Source organism: Sebastes umbrosus, chromosome 8 (genome assembly GCF_015220745.1).
Source record: "Sebastes umbrosus isolate fSebUmb1 chromosome 8, fSebUmb1.pri, whole genome shotgun sequence".
In the NCBI taxonomy this organism is placed as follows: Eukaryota; Metazoa; Chordata; class Actinopteri; order Perciformes; family Sebastidae; genus Sebastes; species Sebastes umbrosus.
Genome location: NC_051276.1, coordinates 30,129,524 through 30,142,562, shown reverse-complemented (window position 1 = coordinate 30,142,562; position 13,039 = coordinate 30,129,524). Strand labels below are relative to the sequence as shown.

At 39.3% G+C, this 13,039-nt stretch overlaps 2 protein-coding genes across 2 annotated transcripts; both read right to left on the bottom strand.

Moving 5' to 3' along the window:
• Window positions 1–3,378: 3,378 nt before the first annotated feature.
• On the bottom strand, window positions 3,379–7,977 carry LOC119493373 (multicilin). Its single transcript, XM_037778600.1, has 7 exons — window positions 7,903–7,977; window positions 7,214–7,283; window positions 7,040–7,119; window positions 5,959–6,019; window positions 4,874–5,100; window positions 4,260–4,370; window positions 3,379–4,162 (listed from the first exon to the last, which is right to left on the bottom strand). Exons 1-7 carry the CDS (start codon window positions 7,975–7,977, stop codon window positions 3,722–3,724), a joined length of 1,065 nt encoding a protein of 354 aa, XP_037634528.1. The 3' UTR covers window positions 3,379–3,721.
• Window positions 7,978–9,991: 2,014 nt separating this feature from the next.
• LOC119492680 (cyclin-O) lies at window positions 9,992–12,885 on the bottom strand. The gene is made up of 3 exons (XM_037777305.1): window positions 11,994–12,885; window positions 11,030–11,215; window positions 9,992–10,944 (listed from the first exon to the last, which is right to left on the bottom strand). The coding sequence occupies exons 1-3, from the start codon at window positions 12,306–12,308 to the stop codon at window positions 10,375–10,377; spliced, it is 1,071 nt and encodes a 356-aa protein (XP_037633233.1). The 5' UTR covers window positions 12,309–12,885; the 3' UTR covers window positions 9,992–10,374.
• Window positions 12,886–13,039: the final 154 nt, after the last annotated feature.

Genomic DNA, 13,039 nt, shown 5'->3' with positions numbered 1-13,039 from the left:
CAATAAAAATCAACAAACACACCAAGACCAACAAAATAAAACTCAGTTAATCCTGTAACTGCTTGTAGCTGCTGCTGCCTCGTTTTGCGGGAAGAGGCCTGGTGTCCGCGGGCCTCTGTGTTAATGACGAGCTGCTCTGCGCGCTAAGTGGGCTGAACGGCGCGAGCAGCGCACGTTCTCGCCACCTGCCACTTCCATATGCGCTCACACCTCGAGCTCGAGCCTGCATGGGACTGTGCGACAGGTGCGCGCTCTCAATGACACGCAGCAGCAGACACATGAATGCTGACTGAGCAGCAGCTCCATCACAACTCCTAGTAGTCCTTCATTCATATAACAAACATTAAATAACACAAATCAACAAACATTTATCTGACTTTTGATCCTTGAAAGGTCATATGCATATTGGCACTATTTAAAGGAGACATATTATGCTCATTTTCAGGTTCATGCTTGTATTTTGTGTTTCTACTAGAACATGTTTACATGCTGTAATGTTAAAAAAAAACACATTATTTATCTCATACTGTCTGTCTGCATATATCTGTATTCACGCTCTGTCTGAAACGCTCCGTTTTAGTGCATTTCAACGGAATTGCGTTGCTAGGCAACAGCTTAGGTCCATGTTTACATCCTGTCAGCTGATGACATTCACATACACTGCAACAGTAAATAAACTGGGACACATTTAGAATGTTTACGTTTAAATCTGTGTAAAGGGTCTAAATATTGTATATTTGTGACATCACTAATGAGCAGAAATCCTGACAGTTTGTTTCAAATGCAGAGTTTCTGAATACTGGCTGTGTGTATTGGATTGAGCTTTTCGATACTTTCACAGTATTTATATACGACTTAAGCCTGCTTTATAATAAAGAGACATGAAAATCTCACTTTTTTATAATATGGGACCTTTAAAATGCATACATTATGCCCTTATAACGTTTCACTTCCTAAGAAAAGAGCTTAAATTATATCTTAACTCTGTGTTAAGTGATATTTGCCCCACCATCAGCATCCCTCCACAGGAATAATTAATGGTTTTTATTTCTCCCGCCTGACTGTGTCTGGTTTGCAGCCTCCCTCCAGGTTTGGCTTCAGTCACCTTAGAAACACTCATTGTGTCTGTATTTTCCTTTCCCCTCCCGCATTGTCCCCCGCAGTTTGGCGGTAGCTTAACCGGTCAAATGTGTCACAACCAGCTTAAACAAAGCTCACCTCTCTCTCTCTCTCTCTCTCTCTCAGCCTGCTGCTGCTGCTCGCTGACAAACTGACTGTTTGCAGTAGAAGTGGCTGAAGAAGGCGCGTCTGGGTCTGAAGGTTTGTTCGGTTAGATGAGAGCTGACAACAAGAGGTACAACAAGGTATGATACCTCAATGTCAGTGGTGGAAAGTAACTAAGTTATTATTTACACAAGTACTGTACTTACTATTTTGAGGTAGGCCTATTTGTACTTCTACACTAATGTCCACTACAATTCAGAGGGACATTGCATTTTTTTACTCCACTACATAAAGGCTGTTTTACAGTTTTACTCATTCTTTGGCTCAATTCTCGAATGAAAATTATTTTTTTCAAAACAACTAGTTCAAACCTCTGAACAATTACTTTGTCGTTCAAAACAGATTAGAATTTCTCATTCATTCAACAGATTGCACGTTTTTGGCAAATGTGTGCAAAGAGTTAGTACAATAACCACTGACATATGTCTTGCTGATCAAAACTGATGAGTTGATTCTCAGTGAAACTGTCATCCTCTTCACAACTTCATCGTTTAAGCCATCACATGCAAAATAATCCATTCAATTATCAAAATCTGTCAGATATACCTGTATTTTCCATAAATATCTATAACATGGTGTTACGTACTTTGAAAAGGTAGAATTTGTTGTTGTTTTACTGAACTACGCAGCTTTTTTTCATTGTTGCAGGGTTTGTTTTGGCATGGATATCATTTTATAGCAACTTTTCTATTCACTATATGACTTAACATGAAAGCTCAAAGGTGAATATTCTGTTTCCAGTAGGCTACATGTACATTTCTACACAAATACATTTTCTATATATAAATGTGCATATCAATTTCTGTGTAGTACATTATTGAACAGCATTGACTTTTTCATAATCTTTGACCCACTGTTGAAATGGGAATCTAAAAAGCTCAGTGCGATACACAACAGCATTCAGCTGGACAAAACTGACATTCTTGTATAGTACAATAAGCAGTCAGTGTCAACAAAAAGTAGAACAAAACATAGATTTATATATTAGAAACATTTCCAGGGTTCACCGCGATCATGAAAAAACGTCTAAACAATTTGACCAGTACGGCTCACATGATGACAAAACAACTTTTCATTTAGGTGGCATTGGCCAGTTTACTGACACAATGACTCAGTTTTGAAGCATGAATGAAGTGTTTTGGGCGAGTTATTACCTTTTGCAGACATGCAATAGAGTCTTGATGTCCCATCAAACAGTTGTGACAATTACACTTACAGTTTAGAGAATGTTAAGGCTTTCAAAAAATGAGCCAAAGCAATTGAGAAAAACTGTAATAAATCAAATTACAGGTTGCATAGCCTCATCAATCAGTCAATCAACTAACAATACTTTCTTCTCAGAAAGTTCTATGGCTAAATGTTAAATCAGACAGATAGATAGATAGATAAACAGATAGATAGATAGATAGATAGACAGACAGCTAGATAGATAGCCTGTGTTTATCAGACCTCCATCTCTTTATCAGGTTCTTCTTATCTTTGTTTATGTTGTTCATGACAGCAGCAGTTATTGTAGTGGTGTCGTACTGCTGCAGCGCTGCCTTCACTGCTCTAAAGTAAACAGGCCCAGGTTTGGGGAGTTTAAACAGGTGTCTGACCTGAGGTTCCACATTGTCCTCTGGACCGGTCCGCCTCACACAAACCCACTTTTTACAGCTAAAGCCCTCAGCAGTGAAGCTGAAGGAAGATTACATCACAGATACCCAAAGGTCAGAAGGTCAGAAGGTCACATCCTCGCCTTCTTATCCAAGTTTTATAAGAAAAGTTTTGGGGAAAGATGTGCGTTTTTATACAGCTGAAGTGTTACCAGTATGGTTTAAAAGAGCAATAATTCATGCAAAAAAAATTCCAAAACAAAAGATATAAACGAGGATGTTGACTGCAATGCATCATGCCTTGGTGCCCTTTTTCAGACCACACAGTCACTCAGACAGAGACAAAAGGGAATGAAGTCCGTGCTCCTTAAAGAAGGTCACAGGGTCACATTTGTTTCACTGCTCAAACAAGAAAAGTTCACGTTGAAAACAGTTTCTTTCTATTTGTTTAAACTTCACCTGAGTCCTCTTTCCATAATAAAAAGCACTCCAAGTCAGCTTTATAAAACACAACTTTTATTTCCAAAAATCATTTCTATTTTCCGAGACAGAACACATTGTGAGGTGTGAAAGTAAACATAACATAGCTCCATTGTTTGGCTAGATCATTACATTTTGAGGCATGTAAACAATGCAAACAAAAGCTGTGGCAGTATCATTTCCTTTGTCAGACACCACCTCTGACTGATTAGCTTACAAGCTACCTGAGGAAGACATTATTTAATCATTCACAGATCTCACTATAGATTATTAGTTAGGCATTGACAGTCACTGCCCACCCACACTTCCTTCCAGACGTATGGCACATTACAATCACTCATTAGAAGCACTAATGGATGGTTTCAGCTGTGGTCGGGGACCCAGCGGAAGCGGTACCCTCCTTGCTGAGTCCTGGAGGTGAAGGCACGTCCGTTAGGAAACACCTGAGTCCTTATGGTGCAGTGTTCTCTAATAGACGTTCTGAAGGATGAGACGCTCTCTTCAGGCTCTGCTCCGTCCACCGCCATGCTGCTGTCTTTAGATATAGAAGTCTGTAGGCCTGAGAATGCACCGTACATGCGTATTGTCTCTGGTTCCTGCGGTAGTCCTCTTCCAGTAGCAGCAGCACTGTGTAGGACGGCATTGCAGCGTGTGCTGACATCCCTCAGCATGTCCTCCACTGAGTCAGAAGACTCTGTTTCATATCCTTCATCCAGTCGCTGGCGCTTGCAGGGACTCAGTGAAGTTTGACCACAAGGCGTCATGGGTTCTCTCACATGCGGGTCTCTGACTGTCATCAGTTTCTGAGGACCAACAGATATAAAGTTATGATAATTCATGCATAAGAGGTTATATATTGTATCCAGGATGAAACTGTGCTTGTCTCAGCCATGTACTCACCTCCAGCATTGAGGCCAGGTGCTTTGCACGGCTGGCCAGCTGCCTGAGATGGAGGTTCCTCTCCTGGAGGGAGTTCACCTCTTCCTGTTTTCGGTGTAGAGTCTCGTGGAGCTGCAGACACACAGAGACAAATATGTCCAGTCAAACTGAGACTCCTTTCCTTTACCGAGGCATAACCAATGCATGCACATCTTTGTGTTTAGACACTGTATGACTATGCAACGTTATTTCAAGTCACATCTCAACCATAAACTCCCCTTTTAGAGATGTTTACCATTGTAAATATTGTACGTAGTTTTAACCATAAGAATTACACGTTTTACTGGTTTGCACAAACTCTCCAGGACACACCTTTTTAAACCAAACTGGGTTAAATAATTAAATTTATGAGCATCATTTTGGAGATATAAAGTCTTGACACGTGACTGAGTCCAAACGTGACAATAAATGTCAAAGGTCATTAGAAGGACTTTGGGATGTCTTGGATAACTCCAACATATCAACAACATTACTACTGCATCATTCAGATCCATCATAACACAAATCACATATGAATATTGCCTTATCATGTGCACTACAGTCATGAAGCCAAAACTCTCTCGGTGAGGATTTACCTGATTGTTGACTTCCATGCAGTCTCCCAACGCCCTGCCTCGGCACTGGCCGATGCCCCGCCAGGGAGCTCCATCCTGGGCAGGTGGGCTGGCTGCTCCTGTGGAGGAGTGAACCAGACTGTCCTCTGAAGACAAGTACCGCTGAGGGGTGAGGAGAGGTATGACACATCCCTGGAATGGTACCAGTTCAGCTGGAGACAGACTGCTCTCCAGTGTGGCAGGAGAATCTGACAGAGGAGACAAAAACCCAGGGCTTCAGTCAACATGTCAAGGATTTCCTCAGTACTGAAAAGATGATGATGAGATTATTATGATTATTATACACTGTAAACAATTGCTGTTAATTTACAGCAGGATTTCAACAGTATTAACCTGTTATTGCTAAAAACAGTGCTTTACTGTTAATACAAAAGAAAACCTGTTAAATTACTTTACTGCTGATCAGCTGTCTAAAGTATCATCAGTAACAGTTTCATTCAGTATTTTTTTTACTTCTGGGACCTGATCTGCACATGTGAGGCTTGTACATTGTACATGATTGTAAAATCAGTGAATTAGCTCTGTTCTTCCCTCACATGTTGTCATGGTTTGCAGTCTGTGCTTGTAGCCAGCTATAGACATGCATTTTGGGAAAAGTGTCAACAAGTCTATTATAGCCTTTTTTCTTAACAAGTGCCTTTAACTGTATTTAGTGTGACTAGTCCTATGTCTGTAACCTGCTACGTCTATTCATCTAGGCAAAAAATAATGTTTATTAAAATGTATGTAAAAAATACAACCTAAATAGTGCATTAAAACAAATCAGTAAGATAATGTAAAAAAAGGTGGAAAACAGCTATATCTTTAAACAGTAAATTAACTGAACAATAAAATGTAAACAGTAAAATACTGTGAAATTAATTTAAAAAAAAAAAAACAGTTCAAACTGTATTTTTCATTAACAGTACAAAGCTGTAAATTTCAGCGACAGTATAATAATATTAATTTTACAGTAACATAAAGGCAACCCTGCTGCCAGTTCTTTACTGTTATTTTACTGGGAAATTCTTAACAGTGTAGGCTTAGATGTAAATGCTGCATCTCACCTGCCACGAAATCCAGCGCATAATCTCCAAAGTCTTGGTCGTCTACATCAGATTCATTCACCTGTGGGCGAAGAAAACAGACAATTAAAAGACATATTTGTTTTAAAAAGTCAGTCGATATAGAAATCAGAACTGTCCCCAGACCTGAAAGTCCCACCACGACCAAGCAGAGTAATGTGGCTGCATGGCAGAGCATGTCCTGGTGGTCATTTCAGTAAGTGTGATGTGTGCGTAATGTGTTCAGTGCGCACGGTGAGCTGTGCCAAAGAGGCAGCGTGTGGACAGAAACCTGGGAGGTCCAGCCAATTAGCAGTAGCCTGCGTGTCATCATGAGCAAACTACCATCTCATTCGTGCAGAATTCCAGCACATCGTGTCAAACATTAACGACCTTAGAGATCTGCCACCATGCACTGTAAACAGTTTTTTTTTTTTAATGAATTTGACATTTTTTGTCTGTATTTCAAAATGACAGAAATAAAATGTAAAAATGACATGTTTCATTTGTGATTTATATGTAAATGGTCTTAGATTTACAATATTTTTTATAATCACAATCATAATTATCTGTATTTAAGCTTTTCTTGATCATTTTTTAAAGATAAGTATTCTGTTTTTTAGAGGTTTATGACTATTTTAACAATGAATTTATGTTAGAAGAAAAGGATTTCATGAATTTCTAAAAATATTTCTTGTAAAAATACAGATTTGTTTTGCAAAACTTCTGAGTTAATGTAAATTTGGGCTTTTGCAACGTAAACTTACATATTTCATTTGTGATTTATATGTTAATGGTCTTAGATTTACAGTGTATTACTCTATTCTAACAATAAATATATGTTAAAAGTAAAATATTTCTTGTAAAATTACAGTAATAAAGGCTAATTATATAAAGATAATTACTGGGGGTTTTTTTACACTTTATTTCTGGGTTTTTTTTACAGTGCATATTATTTCGCTGGTAGATATAAATAGTTGGAAATGTGTGACTTTACATGACAAATCAGGTGTCTCAAAAACATGAAATGTTTTAATAAGAATACGATTTCTTTCTGGTACTGATAAGGTTTTGTTTCCCTCACCTGAGAGCAGAGGGAGTCTCTCTCCAGTCTCACCACAGACGCACAGTCTTCCAAATCGTCCCATGCAATTGTTGAAAAAGCTGTAACACAAGAAAAGTGTGTCTGCATGATTCAACCCTCTATGTGTGTTTATTTACTGTCTTTAAGGTATGGGTGCATGAAGTTCAGATATACCTTCTTCAATGATGGAGGGCAGCTCAACGTACACATTGACTGGACTGCTGCTTCTTGGCATCAGCTTATCCTGCAGGTAGAAAGTCTGTTAACACCACTAGACAGAGCTGTATTTGTAAGAGCCATATTGTCTTATTTACAGTTTTTTTGCATTTGATTATCATTTAAAAAGTACATCGTGTTATGCCATTAAAAATGTTTGACATACATTATAATGTAGGTCAGTTCGTCATGTAATAGAATGGGCTTTGATCTATATAGACTCAATGATGTGTGTTTTGCCCTGTTAAGATGTGCTCCTCTAGTCGTCCTGCTATTGGACAATGTGGGCATGTCCCTTTAAGTGTTGTTAATGCTAGTTAAGCTTCAGTGGAGCAGGATGTGGAGCAACAATTTTTCTGCCACGCAAATCACAGATTCAGTTATTTTCCAGCGGATTTGATCTGTTTTTGATAATCCAAGATGTGTCATGTGGATAAATTTTTGTTTGTTTTAATTTTCGTGGAATAAACTACTTTTCACTCACTATACGAGCCTCATCTTTGAAGCTGATCAAGGAGTGAGTGTCTGCAGAAGGCAGAAGGTGGAAGTTTACATGTTAATCTACCTGAGTCAGAAACCTTTACATCCTGTTAGAAAGAGCAAGCTGCCACTACACTATGTGTGCGTCATTGTAAAGAGAAACTTACCTTTTTGTTTCCTGCAGCTCTCCTCCCCTGTTGGTTGGGACACATTGCACCAAACACCTTTCTGTCTCTTTGCATCTTCACCAGCTCAGCTCAGCTCTCTGATGGCTGCAGGACTGAAGGATCCTGGTTTGATTTTAGAGCTCATATATAAACCAAATTCTCCCGGTTTGTGTGTCTCCATGCCGCGGCTGCAGAGTTTTGGCCCAATCAAATGCACTTATGTTTGGTCTCCAGGGAGTGACAGCGTCCTCGGAGATTAAATTGGTGCAGACTAATAACGGTTTTTCTGGTCTGAAGTGTAAAGTGGTGCCGCGCGTAAAGGCGCCATTTCAGCAGGTGATCTCTGTGCCAAATCTGCTCTCCATCAGCCTGCAGCCAAATAATCCCTCTGTGCACCCTGAGCCTGGCATGGCTTCTTCCAACCATGTCTGTTTTATAAAATCACCCTACACTGTAAGAAAATGCAAATGCAAGAAATATTTTCCTTTTAACATATATTTATTGTTAGAATAGTCATACACCGTAAATCTAAGACAATTTACATATAAATCACAAATGAAACATGTAATTTTACGTTGCAAAAGCCCAACTTTACATTAACTCTCAGAAGTTTTGCAAAAAAAATCTGTATTTTTTTTACAAGAAATATTTTTTAGAATTCCATGAAATCCTTTTCTTCTAACATAAATGAATTGTTAAAATAGAGTCATAAACCTCTAAAAAAACAGAATAATTATCTTTTAAAAATTATCAAGAAAAGCTTAAATACAGATAATTAAGATTGTGATTACAAAAAAATACTGTAAATCTAAGACCATTTACATATAAATCACAAATGAAACATGTAATTTTTACATTTCTTTCTGTCATTTTGAAATACAGAAAATAAAATGTAAAATTTCTTGAAAAAAACTGTAAAAAACAGTGTACAGTGTATATAATGTATCTTTAAACAGTAAATTAACTATAGAATACTGTGAAATTAATAAAAAAACAGTTCAAACTGTATTTTTCATTAACAGTACAAAGCTGTAAATATCAGCGACAGTATAATAATGTTAATTTTACAGTAACATAAAGGCAACCCTGCAGCCATCAGTTCTTTACTGTTATTTTACTGTGAAATTCTTAACAGTTTAGCTTTTTGTCTCCGTAATCTTCATAAGGAAGACCAGCCCGTTGGCACAGTCGAGACTACTGCTTTGTTTCATGCGTAATTTCTATCCAGCTGTGCGTAAAATGTCTACTTGAATTAGGTCAAGGACTGTTGCCACATTTAAAGCAAAGTGGAAAAGGAAAAGGGCAATTACAGCAGACAGCTCAGTAAACACTGGTGACAAATGCCTCTATTAGTACACAAACACGAGTGAGCCTGGTTGACCCTTAACGCTGAATGCACCTGTGTGGTCGACACTGTGTCAGCAGGTCGAGATGCCACGCGTAATGGATTATCAGAGAAAGCCCCTCAATTGACCAGGCTGTGTTGGCACAGGTCAGTTTCAAATAGTGATGCAACGGTAAGTAAAGATGTGGGTAAACTGACCTCCGGGCAGACAGCTACAATAGCAGTCACAAAAAGCACTCATACTGGGAGAGAAGTATTTATTTATGCTTTTGTCCCTAAAGATCGCCTATAGCCTCACATTTAGATCTTTGTCAGTCACAAATAATGGACTCTTGTAGTCTCCTGTTAAGCAACAGTAACATAATCTGTTATGCCACAGTGAGTTTAGTAGAAACCCCTGATATGCCCAGGATAAAGTTGCCAGAATAAACACCATTCAATGATGCATTTTGTCAAATTGCATGATTTCTTAGGAAAAATAGATAACTGTGTACTCAACTGTAAATCAAAAATCAGTTGGGTGCTCCTGGAAAATGGGGAAAAATCAGGAGGCAACCCAGGCACTCAAATATATTAGAACAAGTGTCAACAGATGCATGATTTCGTATCCATGTCATCCAGTCTCCATGACATCTGGACAGACTTGTTTCAAATGAAAGACCTTGTGGTTTTTCATCAAACATCAACTAAGTGAGTGTGAATTATGGCTTCACATTTTATTATCATTTAAGAGACAAACACAAATTAATTTACTGATCATTTATTTCATAATAAAAACAATTAATTACAGTACATTTTTCCAGGTCCTTCATTTAAAGAGGTAAACAGTAACATATCTCATAAACTTGCAGCAAGTCAGTGCATACACAGTAAATAAACAGAATATATTAATATACTTCATTGATAAACAATAGCATCAGTAAAATAAATAAACTACTATGTTGTAAAACATTCATTCAGCTCAATCAACTGATTGTCTATGAGGTACATGAGGTTTAGTAGATGGGTTTGCATAAACACCAGACTTAACTTCTGAACTTTTACTCTAAATAACCCCTTGAATAAAACCCCCAAAGTGGAGGAGAATTTGGCATTTTGCTAACATCTGAATGGTGGCACACTTGAGGTCACATGGCAGACATCCCTTCCAATGTCTCCTGGTTTAATGACACCAACAGCTTCAGGTTGTCTTTGCACTCCTGGGCCAGATTGTGGTTGTAGCTCCCTGGACTCACAGACAGGAAGTGGCCCTTTACTGCCTCAGAGAGCTCAGGGCTCTCAGCTGGTTGGGTACTTAGTTCATCTGCATGCTCAACAAGCCCATGTTCAGTTTCCAGTAGCTCACTGGCTATCCTCAGTGCACAGCGAGCAGTCAGAGACGGCGGGTATCTGTTGAAAGCATAGTCTGCCAGACTCAACTCGCACACCTTTCGTGCGAGGTTGCTGCACTGCTGCCCGGCTCTTTTTGTGTCTGGATTCAACCTTGCAAACCTGCCACCACCTGTGTTCTCAGTGTCAACCTCTGCAGCCTCGACGCAGTTGGTGTAATAGTCCAGGAAAAAGGCCAGGGTGGGAGCAGCGAGGCGGAAATTGAGACGGAGGAGGATGAGACACTCCAGGTTGCAGAGCTGCTCCTTAGTGAAGGCCTCGCAGCACAGTGACAAGAGATGGCTGATCCGCGGCGAGCACACCTCCACCTGGGTGACACAGAAAAAGAGAGTGAGTTATAACAATGAATGAAATCCAAACTGTCTGTTCATTGAGCTTTTTTACCACACTCACCTGTTTGCTGGCTAGGAGGAGTGCAGTGACACCCAGCAGCTGGAAGCAGTCAGCAGCCACCGGTGTGGAGGCCATGAACCTGTCCATGATGTTCACCGCCAGGCAGCAGCACTCGAAGGACAGACGGAAGTGTTTGTGTACGGGGATGAGCCAGCTGACGAGCTTACACCGGGCCTCTGCAGTCAGCTGCAAGTTAAACACACAAACAGGATGAGGATTTTAGTGACAGTTACTTAAAGGTGGCATGTGTTTACCCCCTTTATGGGAAAATAAACATATAAAACCTTTTCTGTAGCCTGCTGTTCCATTTTTATAGCAGTTTCTCAAATATGTTCATGTAATTGATCCCAAAGTATTCATGCATTCTGCAACTACTCCTGTGTTTCTTTAGTTCCACAATGGCAACAATTCTGTGTTAATTTCGGGAGACTATTACATTTTATTGACAACATATGCAGAGATATTGAGAGGTAGATAGTGAAAACTACATGATATAGTTGAGTAGTTAGATTCTCCATAGATCTATTAGATGGTTTCATAATATTGTGGCACATTTTTTTCCAATAGAGATGAACTTTTCATAACTGTTCTGAAATATTGTCTTTATTTTGAAACCAAAAGGTAACGTTAACAATAAAATCAGATGTACAAATTACCTATTATGTTAGATGACAATATGTAATCAGTTCGGTTCAGTTCATCTTTATTAACAGACTCGAAGTACATTAAAAAAAAACATATAAATATACAACATATGAAATATAATATGTTTTGATTGTATACATTGGTCTCTTAGTTAATGTGAAGTGTGAGGCTAAATATTTGGGAGACAAGTCACCTAACTCATAAAAAAGGTTAAATACACATATTGTAATATAGGCTACCAAGGTTTCCATTCAGTAACTGGCTACATTTCAGTGTAATATCTGACCTAATACTGTATAACGTGTCTTATATATCCTACTTGTGGCTGTCGTGCCAGGCTCTTGCAGGAGTGGAACTGCTCCTCTTTGTCCATCTGGATCTGGAAACCGACGTCTCCGTACTGGAGGAACCAGTTGGACAGCTGCTGTCCTGCAGGAGGCTCGTCTGAACGGAGCGGGGACACATCTATCCGAGCCGGAGCCGGAGCCGGGGATGAAGTCGGGGAGGATCCCAAGAAGTCTTCCTCGAAACCGGAGTCGCTCAACTTGTTCATGAGTGTCTGCTTCCTGAGCCGGACCGTCTGCCGCTGCTGGACCTGTGCTGAGCCACATTCACCGCTCACAAAGGACACCATGTCCGGTTTGTTGGCTGTCTCTCACTGGAGCCTCCATCGGCTGCAGCAGCGGTCTCCTCCTGGATCTCCTGGATGATGCTGGTTGTGGTGATGGAGAGGGGAGTTCCGTCTGGTGACGTCACTTTTCCCGGGGTCTTCCCCGCTCCTGCACTTCACCTTTCTCCTGTTGCCCTGGCAACCGAGGCCAAACAATCACGTGCCATGAAGGAACTAATTATCCCTAAACCTTGAGCCATATGTTAGAGCTTTTGCTCTCTGTGGGCCCATTTCATGAGACAAAATAGATAAATAAATATGTCCTGAAAAGAATGTAAAAAATATATGTTTTCACAAATGTTTCATTGGAAATATGAATTTCATATGTGCTAAATATATTACATTCACAAACCAGATGTGTGAATATGTGAATTCATCAAATGAAAATGGCTGTTTCACTTGTGCTATTATATGTGAAATGTTCAAACATTTCACAGGAATATCCATACTCCATTCTGTTTTAGTCCTGTAATAATCTTGCACATGTGGAAATTGCACATTGGTTCACCACCTCATTTAATTTTATTTTAAAACAAAAATTTTAACTTGCACACTTTGCTTTTGTATGTTATTGTTATTCTATTTACTAAGTAGTAGTCTGGCATATTCATAGTGTATTCTAATATATTCCTTATATTGTGTATCCTATAGATATTATCTGTAGTGTTGATATGTATAGGCTATTTACTGTGTAT

What these genes read in the sequence shown, in the direction of transcription:
- LOC119493373 (XM_037778600.1), bottom strand. Translation starts at nt 7,977, where the DNA reads ATGCAAAGAGACAGAAAGGTGTTTGGTGCAATGTGTCCCAACCAACAG. An exon ending in GAGCTGCAGGAAACAAAAAG is followed by an intron (nt 7,284 to 7,902) that starts GTAAGTTTCTCT and finishes TTCTACCTGCAG; the next exon opens with GATAAGCTGATGCCAAGAAG. An exon ending in ACCTGGCCTCAATGCTGGAG is followed by an intron (nt 4,163 to 4,259) that starts GTGAGTACATGG and finishes GTTGGTCCTCAG; the next exon opens with AAACTGATGACAGTCAGAGA.
- LOC119492680 (XM_037777305.1), bottom strand. Translation starts at nt 12,308, where the DNA reads ATGGTGTCCTTTGTGAGCGGTGAATGTGGCTCAGCACAGGTCCAGCAG. An exon ending in GCCTGGCACGACAGCCACAA is followed by an intron (nt 11,216 to 11,993) that starts GTAGGATATATA and finishes TTTAACTTGCAG; the next exon opens with CTGACTGCAGAGGCCCGGTG. An exon ending in TCCTCCTAGCCAGCAAACAG is followed by an intron (nt 10,945 to 11,029) that starts GTGAGTGTGGTA and finishes TGTGTCACCCAG; the next exon opens with GTGGAGGTGTGCTCGCCGCG.